The following is a 15235-nucleotide window of genomic DNA, read 5'->3' on the forward strand; positions in this document are numbered from 1 at the left end:
TGCTTCTTTTGTTTCCTTCCTTCAGTCACAACAAAGGAGTGTTATAAGTGGCCCCAGAGAAACAAAGCCTGGAATAGAAAAGGGATTTAGAGAGAAGAGATCAGATGAAATTGGTAAGAGAAAGAATTCCCAATACAATGTTCCCAGCTCAGCCTTCTGAAGGGAAGCCCTGTGCTCCTGATCTGTTATGATTCACTTGGCAGCTCTGCCCAGATGGCCTCTCCCCTTCATCTATACCTCTATAAACTAAGACCCAGCGATAACAGCCCTGCCAAACCTGGTTGCTGCTGATAAAATGTACACAGCTTTCAGTAATCTATTTGTTCCTAACGGCTCATCAATGAAAGCTCATTCTAATTCTGTTCATTTTGATCTTCTCTGGAGTTTCTGTGAGGAGGAGTGAGGTTGCAAGGAGTGACCTGTAATCCTCCTAGGTTTAACAGTACCATAGGCAAGTTTTATTCAAGCTTTCATTTTATACTGCCTGATTCCATTGGTGCATATTGATACAGGATTATACTTTCTCATCTTTTTGTTTTCTGACCTTACAGTGATTTGGTTTTAAATACTGCTGTGTCCAATAGCGATTGATTTTCCAGTCTTGGGTATCTTACCAACACATCTCATTCCCAATCAAAGTTGTCCTGTGCTGTTCTAGCAGAAGTGTCCTCTAAATGTCCTGTTACTCCTTTGCCTTTTCTCTGCCAGTTAATGTTGGAATTATTGTTCCTACATATTAGTTGTGGTTGCATAAAATTAATGAAGCTAATGGCTGGCGGTGACCTCCACCAGCCATCTTTTTTCTTCAACTTAGCTGCATCATTTCTGATAGGTTAGTCTAAGTTTTCTGTAGAGATCTCTAATATTGGGATTACCAGACTCTGTAAGTAATCTGTTCCAGCTCATACAACTCTCATGTTTAGAACTGTCTGTCTGTCTTAAGTCCTATCTTGCCATAGGAAGTCCTTGCCATATATATTCTTTGTCTTACCTAGACTAGCCATAGGAAGAAGCTTATTTGCTTTTCAGTGATGTCCTCTGGACCTTTTTCAGTTGTGCCAAGTCTCCCTGTGAATTGCTTCCTGAGTCTGGAAACAGAATTCTAACAGAGAGATTAACAGTGCAGAGAGAACAGATTAATTTGTGTGTCCTGCCAGCGTACAGGTTTTTTTTAATACCCAGCCAGAATTGTATCTGCACTTTGGTACATGAGTGGCTGGCTCACATGCAGCTTGCAGTCTTCAGCAGTGCAGAATGTTGTCGTTTTCCAGTAGAAATGCTACCTTGTCATTGCTCCTCGTTCATGTGTCTGTAGCATTGATTATTCCTGCCTGACTGTAGTAGCTTGTAGTTGACCCTATTGAATTGCAGTTGTTTACTTCAGGCTGCTTTTCCAGTTTGTCAAAATGATTTTGAATTCCAATGCAAACTTGTCTTACATTGGTTTCATCCACAAATCAAATTAACATACTTTCTATTTCATCTAAATCTTTAATAAAAATATTGGATTGTACCAATTCTGTGACCAGGTCCTGCAGAAGATCATTTAGAACAGCTATGCATTTTGACAGCGAGACTGAGAGCTACTTTCAGAGTACTTTTTCTAAGCAATTTTTATAAGAGCTGCTCTGAAAGTAAAGCCTCCTATTTTATTATGTTGGTTGAGGATGTCAGAGGCAGATGTTGGTGGTATGGCAGTAGAGTTTGAACCTTCCCACCAGGATCCCCTTCTGTTTTGTTGCTGTGTGATAAGTGGCAGCAGAGGCAAAATAGCGTCTGTCATGGAAGTGCACATGAAGCAAAGGAATGGAACTGAATTTCTCTGTGCAGAAAAAATGGCATCCATTGACGTTTGCTGGACATGTACAGTGACCAATCAGTGGATGTGAGTACAGTGAGGCAGTGAATGGTACATTTCAGCACTGGTGACAGTGATGTGAAAGACAAGCTGTGTTCCAGATGGCCATGCAGATTTTTTAAGTGTGACCTGCAGGCTCTTGTTCACTGCTGGTGAAAATGCATAGCTAATGCTAGCATCTGAGTTGAGAAATAGTGTTTAGTAGCTGAGAATTTACTCTATCAAGCAGTGTTATTGTGCTCTTTGTATCTACTGTGATGTCCGTGGAAATAAATAGGAGGCATTATTTTTGGAGCAACCTACAGATGTTCATCCTTCTATAGCTCATCTAAACCATGCTGCTTATCTGGCCTGAGAATTTAGTAAAGTTTTGGAAACTCTCTTGGCATCTCGTCCACTCTGTGTTGCTCTGACACCTTCTCACAGGGGTAAATTAGAATCATTAATAGTAATTTGTTCCTGACAAAGGTGTGTTGAATGATACCTATCTCTTCTAAGTTGTTCTAAACTGTTTCTTTCTTCTGAGGACCTGGAGTTAAGCTGACAGGTCTATCATTTTTCATCATCTCCCCCCCTTTTTTTTTTCCTCTCTTCAAAAGAAGTCTGTACATTGTATCAGTTATCTGGTTCATCACCAGGCTTTCCTAAGTTCTAAAAACATAATCGTTAACAGCTTTGAGATTGATTGAGTCAGTCCCTTAGAAATGCAGTAGGAATATAGCAGATTCAGCTCATTTGGAGAGATCTAAGCTATGTATCTTCTCTACCCTATTACTTTTGTATTCTAGGCCTTTTTTTTTTTTTTTTTACTTCTTTGTTAGTTCTTAACAACCTTAATTCATCACAGTTGACCTTTTTATGAAAACTGATGCAAAATCTCTCCTCACAACCTTATCAATAGGATTTGCTTCTCTGATGAGGAGCAAACTAGGACTTATTATGCAGCTTTTTGCTACTAATAAATTGAAAGAATTGCATCCTTTTCTGTGTGATATTTTTGCCAGACTCGTCTCACTTTGTGCCTTCATTTCTCCACCTTTATTCCTAGTTGTTCTTTCTGTACATTTGTACTCATTCATATTAATCTATTTAAATCTTTTTCTGCGTATTGATGACTGCGTTTACAGTCATCAAAGAGCTTGTGATATGATCGGGTTGGTCTCCTAACCCTTTGGATATATTTATTTGTAGTAACAGAATTAGTGTTTATATTCTTTATATATATATATTGACAGTTCTTAAGTCTCTTAGAAGAAAATTCTTAAGGATTCTTATTCATAAACCCACCCACCCCAATCTCCATTGAGTTGTGTGGAAGATTTTCATAAGGCCTTGCCCACTTGAACTTATGTTTTTGCATAAGTTTTGATGGAGCTCTTCCGTGGCATCACTTTTACTGGGGCCAAAATGGTTCTGAAATGTGTGTTGTCTTTCTCTTCCGACATTGCTTACAAGGAAAATACAAACTTGTTCTTTAATGCTAGCAAACTGCATGTCCTGTGCTGGGTTGACAGGGTCTTTAGAAGTAAGAAAAGCTGTTCGCTACCAGGGTTCACTGCTTCTAAAGGAAACAGAGTTCCTGCTAAGAGTCAGCTTTATGTGGAAATCATGCTTGTAGTCAAGCACATTACGACCACATTATTCTATCAAAATGTAGCTCAAACAAAAATTACGAATTTCATCACAGTTACGAAATGACAAGCAAAATCTTTTCTCATTTTTATCTAAAGACCTTGGCTTTATCTCTCAGCCTGCAAGTTCTGTTTCCCAAAGCATCATTTTCCTTTGAAGGTATTGACAGTAGATTTTGATCGAATGAAGGTATTAAAAGTAGATTGGAGATAAATTCCAGGTTGAAGCCTTCATTCATCCCATCCCTACTGAAGCTGCTGACCTGAGCCCACCAGACACCTCAGGCACCAGCCTGGACTCAATGTCTCTGCAGTGCAGCCCAGCCCAAGCACAGCCCGAGTGCCCCGACAGCAGCACCACCATGCAGGCTCAGGTCAGCATCACCGAGGAGAAGCTGAGCATCTCGCAGGGGGGCACAGAATCAGGACACGAGTCCCAGGCTCCGGGCAACAGCACGGTCTCTGAGCAGCTCTCATGATTACAAGAGAGGATGAGTCCCATCTTTCCTCCAGACCTCACACCCCCTCCTTTCTCCTATTGAATAAAGGCACGCTCGTGCTCAATCAACGCCTTGACTGAATTCCGAGTTTTCATTCGCAGAGATTGGGATGAGTGCAAGAAACTGCAAGGCAGCTCAGCTTACAACACTCTGGCTGTGGGGTTTGTGCGGCCGAGCTCTGGGTGTGTTCCCATTTTGCCTGACTTTGGGATGCCTGCAGCGAGAGCTCTGCTGCCGTTGTGTATGGCAGCAAATAGTCTCTAGCATCCTGGATGCTGCTCATGAAAACCCCAAGCTTCCTGGCTGTGGCTGTGATGCTTTTCAGGGCCTTTTGATGCTCTTTGTTGCCGTGGCTGCTCCCTAACACCTCTGTCCTCCCGCCGTGTCCATTCCTGGCTCTCACCTGTGAGCTGTCCCTGCAGATCATCTCCAGCCCTGCCATCATCGTGATGCGGCAGGAGGAGCTCACCCTGACCAACATCAGGCAGTGCTGCCTGCCTCTCTCACTCTCTAGACCAAGTGTAACTACGCTGTCATGGAGACAAATGCTTTCTGTCACATCCTCCATCCCCGCAGACATTTACCGGTAGGCGGCTCTTGCAGAAGAAGATTCAAGCAGCAGAACCTTTTGCTCAGCTACAGCACACAAATGCTACAAAAGCAGGAACAACCCGCAAGCTCTGGGTCTGTTTGTCTTGCACAGGCATGCACTAACTGCGTTTGATGGTACCCCCCATCCTTGATTTCCTTCCCTGCTCCTTGTCTGATGGCGCTGCTGAGCCAGGAACAAGCTGCCCAGTGTGGCAGAGCATGGTGCAGGGCTGTGCTGGGACCTCCTCCCCTTCATCTGCTGCAGATCAGTGCCCCACACGTGCCATCGAGATGCTCTGGCACGGGATGTGCCTCCAACCCAAAGCTCCTTCCCACCTCCCAAGGAAAAGCAAAGCAACCCAAGCATCTCCAGCAAAGCTGCCCAGCAGACAGCAGGGAATGCAAACAGCTTCTGGCTGCTCCCCTGCACTCCTGTCCTAAGTAATAGACCCCATGAGGACTGGCTGGGAAATCAGTGCATGACACATGTGAGTGTGCACAGGATTGTGCAAAGCAGTGGGGTTCCATGAGTTTGTGTGTGTGTGTATCTCGGCTGTTATGAAAGCATGGGAAGACTGCCTTACTGAGTCCCAGATAATTACTTATCCTCAAATGATTTTTCCTGGCCAAATTTAAAGCCTCTTACAGGTAATCGAGACCAACAGGCTGTTGTTGCACAATCAACAGGCACAATCTAGATGAATAGCTGAGGAAAATAAAGCATCATGCGAAGGGTACTAGATAAGTGAGCAGCTTGAGATCTGCACATTTATGTGATACTCATGGTCTTAGACAATATTTGCTTAGTGAGGTCACATAGAATGAAAGTAAAATAGAAGAAGTGCAATTGGTCTCAGTTCACACAGCTGGCTGGTTTGTCTCAGGCTAATCCTGAACTGCCTCAAGCGACTGCTTTGGGGCTCTACAGAACAGCAACTTCAGAGATCTCTTTCTATTACTAAGTGTTTGAAAGAGCAATTTGCTCTGTTAATTATCCATCATTTCTGTGCAGTCTGTTTTGTCAGACTTGTCTTTAGCTTCCAAGTTGTATGTGAAGAATTGTTTCCGTTGTAATGCACAATGTACTAAAAATTGAGAGATGAAAATGTGAAGAGTTTTTCCAGCTTTGATTTCATGTCTGGAATTTTGGAACCCACTACTTGCAGTTGTTAATCTGTCCAATCTGGTCTGGTTTGGGATGCCCTCGTACTTCTTGAATCGCTGTTAAAGGCGGAGCAATTCCTACAAGTGCCATGGCCCCACTGTTGTTCTAATTCTTATTTCTTTGTTTTCCACACACTGCTTTTCAAGCCTCCTTTTTCTTTACAGTCAAAGTGAGAATTGCACTGTGAGGTGTTTGAACCTTGTTGTGCCTCTACATAAAGAGAACAGCAGCAAAGCCTGACAGGTGACTGTGCTGACAGCTCTCGTAGCCAGTAACACGTAACTGTGCTAAATCCCTTGTGACGGCTTTGATTTCATTTTTGCCAGTGAAATCCTTGTAAAAGGAACTGCAGCAGTGTGATGAGCTAAGGTGAAGGTGCTGGTTTTAGTAGTGCTCTAAGCTGAGTGGAAGGGCAATTGAATGAGGGTTATATGCTTTCTCTGGGACGATAAGGTTTTTTTTTCCTGAGGGAAAGAGCCAGCTTTTCATGGGCTATATGTGGGCTTTGGCAAGGACAGACAATCCAGTCTGTCAGGAAGCCATTTGAGGTGCTTCAGGTTTGTAAGCTTGTCTTTTTGTTTTTCAGGCGGATATTTGGAGCATGGGTGTAGTGCTGTATGCTCTGCTGTGTGGGTTTTCCCTTTGGATGATGACAATATGATGGCACTCTACAGGAGGATACCAGTGGGTATCAGTGGTGCTAGAATACACTGAGAAGGGAAATAGCTGAGCTTGACAAGAGGCCTTGCTTTTCGGATGGCAGAACATGCTGAGCTGTGAGTAGAAAGGCCTGTCTGCTGAATATTGTCCCTGTTTTTGCTGCTTTGTCTACCAGTATTTTGTGGATTTGGTTCTACACTTGGTTGGCCTATGTGGCACTGTAGCCTAATTCTGTACCATGATAGCATACAGAATTTAAGGAGAAGTATTTTCTTGCCAATGGTCTGGATTTTTTGTATCTGGTTCTTCAACTGGCTGCTCCCTATACTATCTGTAGTAAAAAATACAGACACATCATTTGATTTCCCTGAAATGAATGTTCCTAAATGCCAGCTCTTCTCATGTCTACAAAGATCAAAGTTCTGCATTTGCTATTAGAATTTCCTCTTCCAGAATCAGGAGGTAATGTAGGACCCCACAGATTGCCTTCAGAATCCAACAGTTAGTTCTGTTTCCTTTCGGAGTGCATAACAACCTGAGCACATGAATTGAATGGCGTGGCCTTTTAGTCTGGTACAAACTCTGCTGTACACTGAAACTTGGTCCATTTGTAAGCAGGACTTTTTCCATCTCTGCAGGACAGCGGAAAACCCTTTGTGCTAATCATGATGCCAAGAAGCAGAATGCGGCAGATGATCCAACTGCTTCAGGTGTTCATTTCCTTAAAACTGAGAATAATTTTGGACTGAGAGTTTGTAAGCAGAACAGAGCTCTTAAAGCTGTCAGAGACTATTTCTGCACTGTTCAATTCTATCTGCACAACATACACAGGATCTCAGAACTGCGTTGCTTGAATTGGTGGAACTTGCTGAAGTGAACTGGGATGAGCAAGTTTTAGAACTTAGTCAGAATGCAGTAAAAAATGGATAATCTCATGAGTATTAAGGTACAGGCTTGCTATTTCTGCACTGAATTTGTTTTTATTTTACATGGCTGTGATCTGAAAGTTGCTTGAAACGCAGGCACCTAGGCACTGTTGTGTAACTGAATTTCACACGATAGGTCCTGAAATATCCTGGAATCAAAAACTCTGACTTGTTTTAAGTCTGCTGCTTGAGTATAATCAGGGTCATAGTGTCTGTGTGCAGTGTTTCTTTCCCTGTAATGCTCCACATCATTTCATTTTGGGAATATTGAAGGAAATGGACTATGTGCCATAACTGTTGTTAGAACAAAGTATGTCTGGTGTGATCTTATGCATAGGTTCTGTAACTGCTCTTCACAGCTCAGGTGTTTGACCTTCCTTTTGGTGAAGTGATGAAATACTGCTGGTTTCTATTTGTGCTTCTAGGCACCTTGAAGCTCTTAGGAATAGAACAATTGTCTCCAGTTCTTTTCAATGATATCAGTAACAGCTCGAGTGTTGCTGCCCACTAGGTAGACCCAAAGAAGCAGATTACAGTGAAACAACACACGAGCTGGACCTGAATGAGGATCACTTTCAAGACAGTGGCTATGCTGCTTCAAGCCTACTTGCTTCTTCCTGCCGCCACTCTATTACCAAGTATCAACAACCTTTCATGATTCAACTTGCAAATGTTTGAAACTAACCCTTGTGTTTCTATGCCTTCCTAGGTGATTCGAGCCCTTGTCAACCCCAAAGATCCAAACCAAGCAGTGTCTTTCCATCAATGGAGAGTTCTTATTAAGCATGAATCGCTGCAATTCGGATGACAGCCTTCCACATGGTAACAGTGATGGACACAAGGGGCTCATCCACGTTCATGCTCTCATATCTCCTGGCTCTGCTGAAGCTCCTGACCTGAGCCTGCCAGACACAGCAGTCACCTGCCTGGATTGTGACCCAGCGCCTTTGCAGTGCTGCCCATCCCAAGCACAGCCCGAGTGTCCCAGCAGCAGCACCACCATGCAGGAGCAGGGCAGCATCAGTGAGGTGAAGCTGAGCATCTTAGATGGGGACTTAGAGTCAGGCTGCCAGTCCCAGGCACCAGGCAGCAGCACCAGCTCTGAGCCACTCTCATCTTGACAAGAGGAGTCCCATCTTCACCCTTGACCTCTCAAGCCCTCCTGTCTTTTATTGAATAAAGTCACTCTCATGCTCAGTCATCGCCTCGACTGCATTCTGAGTCTTCAATCACAGGGATTGGGATGAATGCAACAAACAGCAAGGCAGCTCAGCTTGCAATGCTATGGCTGTGGGGTTCGTGCAGGCAGAGCTCTGGGTTCCCATTTTGCCTGGCTTTGGGATGTCTGCAGCAAGATCTCTACCATTTTGTATGGCAGCAAATAATCTCTAGCATCCAGGTTGCTGCTCATGATATATCCCAGTCTTCCTGGCTGTCACTTTGTGATACTTTTCAAAGCCTTCTGATACTCTTTGATGCCTTGGCTGCTCCCTAACACCTCTGTCCTCCTGCCATGTTGACTCACGTCTCCCACTTTTAAGCTGGCTTTGCAGATCATCTCCAGCCCTGTCATCATCACGCTGCAGCAGGAGGTGCTCACCTGGCCCAATGTCTGGCAGTACTGCTTGTTCTGCAGATGAGCAGCTGCCTCCTCATCTCTTCAGCTACAGTAGTTTTTCTCAGGGCAGTTAGATGCAGTCATGCTCCTCTGGATTTGGTGTGTTAAATCCATGCTGCATGGCAGCAGTCAGTGCAATACAAAGGTGTTCTGTGTGCCATAGCATTTCTCCAGGGGCTGCCAAAGGTAGAAGCACAACACAGCACCATCCTTCTGACAGTAATGTCTGTGAGTGTTAGACATGTGAGCACTGCATCATCCCCAGCGTGTCAGTGCTTTTCCACACCAACCTGACTCTCACACTCTGCACTGAATGTAACTCTGCTCTTGTGGAGACAAATGCTTTCTGTCACATCCTCCATCCCTGCAACCATTTGCCGGTAGGCAGCTCTTGCAGAAGAATCAAGCAGCAGAACCTTGTGCTCACCCTACAGCATGCAAATGCTATGAAAGCAGAAATAACCTGGCATGCTCTGGGTCTGCAAGGCTGCACAGATGGGAGAGGTAGATTGTGTTTTTGCAGTGGAAGTTTCCAGTATTTTCAGTACATAGTGTAGGCCCTAACTGAATGTATAACCCTCTTGTAAAACAGCTGTATAAGTAGTTTTTCCACCAAGAAAGTTGCTGAACAGAATTAAGTTCAGACTGGGGGCATTCTGACATGGGGAGAATTGAGACAAGCACAAGATAAATACAGGGTGGGTAGAGCCCAGCACAGGACAGAATGAATGTACTGACTTTTGGAAACATTGCCCTTCTCTGTCCGCAGAAAAGTACAAGGCAGACCTAAAAACAAGAGGTTGGTAATTGACCTTCTATGGAAATGAATCCTAGCCACAGTCTCGAGGAGTCTGTGAGCCTGAGATGCTCAACCAATGAGAGCCATGAGAGCATCACCTGCAGTGGGTTTAGGGCACAGAACAGAATTGATTTCACTGACTGTTGTGCAGTTTCTCCCTTGCCAATAGGGGATGTGCACGCAGTATTGCAATAATGAATAAGCACTGCTGCTATCGCTGCCATCTTTGCCTAACTAGAAATCTTTGACTTTGAGAGTTTCTCACACAAGGGGAGAGGGTAAGAAAGTAAAGAGGCACAGAAAACTAAGGGAAACTGCTCTTCTTTATCTTATCTATAAAAATTGATACGATGCTATTGTGCATTTTTTTTAATTTTATTTTTAATTTTTTGCTAATGTCAGTTAGATTGTTTTAAAATATCCACACACCAAAATCTGACTACCAAGCAAATGTAATGAAAATGAAATGAAGGTGAGTTAGTGGAAAGCACAAGGCCATATTATATTAGGCTCCAGCAAATTTACAGGCAGTCACTGCACGAAGAGGTAGATCTGAGTTGCACATTATATGATTCCCACAAAGATTAAGGAAATCTGAAGCTTTCAATATATTTTTTTAATTCTTTTTTCATTTCATTTTTAAACACCTGACCCAGACCCCAACCCTCACAGGAGCTGTAAAGATAACAGCATTAACCAGCAATGTAACTCTAATCCTAACCCTTACCCTGATTCTAAAATCGTCCCTAACTCCAAATGCAACAACAAAAATGATGCTAGAAGTTTGTAGCAAAAGGAACCTTAACCCTGATCATAATCCAAAAAAAAAATCATTATGGTAACAATAATCTTTACCTTAAGAGTAATATTAATCAGAGCCCAGATGATGCCTGCATCCAATCAGAAGCATGCTTTGCATTATTTAAGAGTTGTATTTTTTCCAATGAACTCTCTCTATTATCACGTTTATAAAGTAACAGAGTCTGTTCTTTTTCTCCTGACACTGTGCCTTACTCCTGACATCCCCTGGAAATGACCCAGATAGGGCACCATCAAAGTAATGCTAATAGTAATGTCAATCCTAAGGGTATCTCTAGCCTCAGTGTTAATGGGACGCTAACAACAATCCCAACAGCCTTAAACATTCTGGTGGTGTGACAGAGGTGCTGCCTTGCACATGCTGGGCAGTCCCATTGCCTGTTAAATGCAGGCGGCAGCGTAGAAACATGATGCCCGTGGTCAGAATGCCCTGTGGCAGATCCTGGCACCGGAGAACTGACCGGAGAACCATGAGAGAACTGACAACAAATCACGCGACATCAGAACCGACCCAGTGGTTATTTACAAGCCTTGGGAGACCCAGACAGGATCTCAGAGTGGTGAATGTAGGTACAGAAGTTGTTACTACTCTGTTTTCTTCTAAAAGAAGTGGTTTTTTTTCATCTCAGAAGTTGGGGGGGGGGGGGGGGGCGGGAAAGGGATATCAATTTAATTACTCATTAATTTATTGACAGACATTCACGTTTGCTACGTTTGGAGAAGTTTTTATTTGTTTGCTGTGGTTTGATTTTTTTTTTTTCTTTTTTTTTTCCCCCTTCCCTCCTCTTCCATCTTTGTGTTCTTCCCCTATAATCAAAAGAACGGATCCCCAGGGTCTGTCCCGCAGACGTTCTTTCCGTGGTCTCTGCTGCCACATGCTGGCCAATAAGCGGAACTGCCACTGTTGGGCGTTTGGTGCCGCAGGAAGCACAACGCAGATCTGAGTTCTGACTGGTCTACGCAGCAAATCCGCCAGTCTTTATTGCGATAAGCCCTCCAGACAAGAGCATAAAGTCTTTGCCTGAGGGCAGGGTGAGTAGTAATGGATGTCAGTTTTGAAATTTCCAGTCCATTCACCACAGCGCTTTCTGCCTCCATGTCCCATAACCAGAGCAGCTATGCTGGCATGCTCTCTTGGTTTCTGTCTAAACCACTGTACTATATCCATCAGTTCAGCTGCTGTATTATGGGCAGCAGGGTTTGGGGGGTGGACACTGGTCAGGGCACTCCCACCAGCCTATCCTGCATTTTTTTTTTTTTTTTTTTTTCATTTTTGGGTTACAATCAGTCAGATCTCATATAGATCTAGTCCAAATGGAACCTCAAAATCTGACCTTTTAGTGCCTTCATTTACAGAGTCCATTTTATACAGATTCCCTTGTACAGGGCCCCCATGGTCCTCCAGACAGTTGTTACTGATCTTCCATAGGAGAATGATTGAATTAGGTTTTTTCCCATCAAAACTGCCACCTGTCTTTCCAATTTTTCAACACTATCATTCAATAGCTGATTTGCATCAGCCTGAGCCTCTTCAGTTATGTTCAGACAGTTCAAGGCCATTAAAAGTGGCCATGCCACCATGAACACAGCTAACTGTCATTCTCAAGTTGTAAGTATGTCTTTGCTAAGACCATGGAAATACTCAGTCAGGTGGGCCAGGGACTCATGGACCCTCCCTCCGTCCCACACACGGCCCCATTTTTCAGTGACAGAAGCAGTGCTGCATTTTGAGGATCCTAGGAATCCCAGGACATGCCCTGACAAAAGGTCATTCAAAGGGGTAGTCTTTCCCCATCCAAACAACTCCATGATATTCACAGAATCACAGAATTGTAGGGGTTGGAAGGGACCTCCAGAGACCACTGAGTCCAGTCCCCCTGCCAAAGCAGGTTCCCTACACCACAAAAGAGGTACGAAGAGGTAGATCTGAGTTGCACATTATATGATTCCCACAAAGATTAAGGAAATCTGAAGCTTTCAATATATTTTTTTAATTCTTTTTTCATTTCATTTTTTAAACACCTGACCCAGACCCCAACCCTCACAGGAGCTGTAAAGATAACAGCATTAACCTGCAATGTAACTCTAATCCTAACTCTTACCCTGATTCTACAGGGGACTGTCTGAAACGGTCATCAATTCAATTACTCATTAATTTATTGACAGACATTCAAGTTTGCTACGTTCGGAGAAGTTTTTATTTGTTTGCTGTGGTTTGGTTTTTTCTTTTTTTCTTTTTTTTTTCCCCCTTCCCTCCTCTTCCATCTTTGTGTTCTTCCCCTATAACCAAAAGAGAACGGATCCCCAGGGTCTGTCCCGCAGAGGTTCTTTCCGTGGTCTCTGCTGCCACCTGCTGGCCAATACACGGAACTGCCACTGTTGGGCGTTTGGTGCCGCAGGAAGCACAACGCAGATCTGAGTTCTGACCGGTCTACGCAGCAAATCCGCCAATCTTTATTGTGATAAGCCCTCCACATGGCATTGCGCATGCACTCGAACACGCAACAGGCATAGATTTCTCTTAACTCCTTGAGGAGCAGGCAAGCAGAACAACTGAGCGCACCACTGCTTGTGATTGGGCCACCCCCATCATAGAGATGTGTGTTAGATCTTTTACCCACCCCTGGACTGGCCTTGTTGTTTAACGATAACCTCTGAAATCTGAGCTACTGGTTCTACCACCTGTAGTGTAGAATAGGTAGCCAATAAATGCTTTTCAACTGTGATGTATCTTTATTCTGCTCCATGCCAAACCTGTGGCCAAAACCTCATAGGGGTTCACAAAGAACTCTGGCTCTGCCAGAGCCCCCATCCAGACCCTTCTTGAGTTACATTCACATCTAGTTTGGCTGAAAAGGTTGGACTATAAATACTCAGTGCTTGGGCCTGTTTAACAGATATTTTTTCCTGATTATGCTGTCCATCGATCTTTTTAAACTGAACTCCTGCTCTAATCTGGTCTTTAAACATTTGTTGTCTCAAGACCCTAATGGGTCCAGACTGGATTACCTTAGGGGCTGGACGCCTAAGTCATGGCAGCAGATGGTTCTCTGCCTTTCTCAGACCTTTCCACCACCATTCAGAGCCTGCATCTGGCCATAGGCACTCTTGTCTCCCCATCAATTGGGCAGCCTGTTGTATTACAGCACCTGAGGGCCACTGGGGGGTTCAGTATGGATAACATAGACCCATACTGATGTAAAGGTGATGGCTGTAGGATGAGATCCCTCGTTCCTGATGAAAAATTTATTGACTGGGCTCTCAAAATCATCTTCATAGATTGCCTCTTTCATGCCTAATTCTCTAATATAATTTTGTTAGTCCTCCATAGAGGACCACAGGCTGATATTTAATGGTATGTCATTCTTATTTGGCCATGTTATATGACACACAGCCATAAATCATTCACTGATCAAATGGCTATCCTCATTATGTTGGACAGAGCATACAGTCTTTGCCTGAGGGCAGGGTGAGTAGTAATGGATGTCAGTTTTGAAATTTCCAGTCCATTCACCACAGCGCTTTCTGCCTCCATGTCCCATAACCAGAGCAGCTATGCTGGCATGCTCTCTTGGTTTCTGTCTAAACCACTGTACTATATCCATCAGTTCAGCTGCTGTATTATGGGCAGCAGGGTTTGGGGGGTTGGATACTGGTCAGGGCACTCCCACCAGCCTATCCTGCATTTTTTTTTTTTTTTTTTTTCATTTTTGGGTTACAATCAGTCAGATCTCAAATAGATCTAGTCCAAATGGAACCTCAAAATCTGACCTTTTAGTGCCTTCATTTACAGAGTCCATTTTATACAGATTCCCTTGTACAGGGTCCCCATGGTCTTCCAGAGAGATGTTCCTGATCTTCCATAGGAGAATGATTGAATTAGGTTTTTTCCCCATCAAAACTGCCACCTGTCTTTCCAGTTTTTCAACACTATCATTCAATAGCTGATTTGCATCAGCCTGAGCCTCTTCAGTTATGTTCAGACAGTTCAAGGCCATTAAAAGTGGCCATGCCACCATGAACACAGCTAACTGTCATTCTCAAGTTGTAAGTATGTCTTTGCTAAGACCATGGAAATACTCAGTCAGGTGGGCCAGGGACTCATGGACCCTCCCTCCGTCCCACACACGGCCCCATTTTTCAGTGACAGAAGCAGTGCTGCATTTTGAGGATCCTAGGAATCCCAGGACATGCCCTGACAAAAGGTCATTCAAAGGGGTAGTCTTTCCCCATCCAAACAACTCCATGATATTCACAGAATCACAGAATTGTAGGGGTTGGAAGGGACCTCCAGAGACCACTGAGTCCAGCCCCCTGCCAAAGCAGGTTCCCTACACCACGTTGCACAGCTCAGCATCCAGGCAGGTCTTGAATATCTCCAGAGAAGGAGATTCCACAACCACCCTAGGCAGCCTGTTCCAGTGCTCTGTCACTCTCACCGTAAAGAAGTTATTGCACACATTAGTGAAAAACTTCCTATGGTGCAGTTTCTGTCTGTTTCCCCTTGTCCCGTCTCCACACACTGCTGAAAAGAGTCTGGCCTCAACACTTTGCCCCCCACACCTCAAATATTTATAGAACCTGGATCCTGTCCCCTCTCAGCCTTCTTTTCTCAAGGCTAAACAGACCCAGTTCCCTCAGTCTCTCCTCATTGGGGAGATGCTCCAG

At 44.0% G+C, this 15235-nt stretch overlaps 1 protein-coding gene across 1 annotated transcript in view; it reads left to right on the forward strand.

Moving 5' to 3' along the window:
- LOC146760414 (cytosolic carboxypeptidase 4-like) overlaps positions 1–8527 on the forward strand; it is a 264452-nt gene extending 255925 nt beyond the window's left edge. The window contains exon 7 of the mRNA XM_085551593.1: positions 8041–8527. Within this exon, the coding sequence (XP_085407719.1) occupies positions 8041–8044 (4 nt within the window). The 3' untranslated portion in view covers positions 8045–8527. The remainder of the gene's footprint in view (positions 1–8040) is intronic.
- Positions 8528–15235: the final 6708 nt, after the last annotated feature.

This window comes from Coturnix japonica, chromosome 6 (assembly GCF_054131305.1).
Source record: "Coturnix japonica strain WE chromosome 6, WE-NBRP24, whole genome shotgun sequence".
Classification (NCBI taxonomy): Eukaryota; Metazoa; Chordata; class Aves; order Galliformes; family Phasianidae; genus Coturnix; species Coturnix japonica.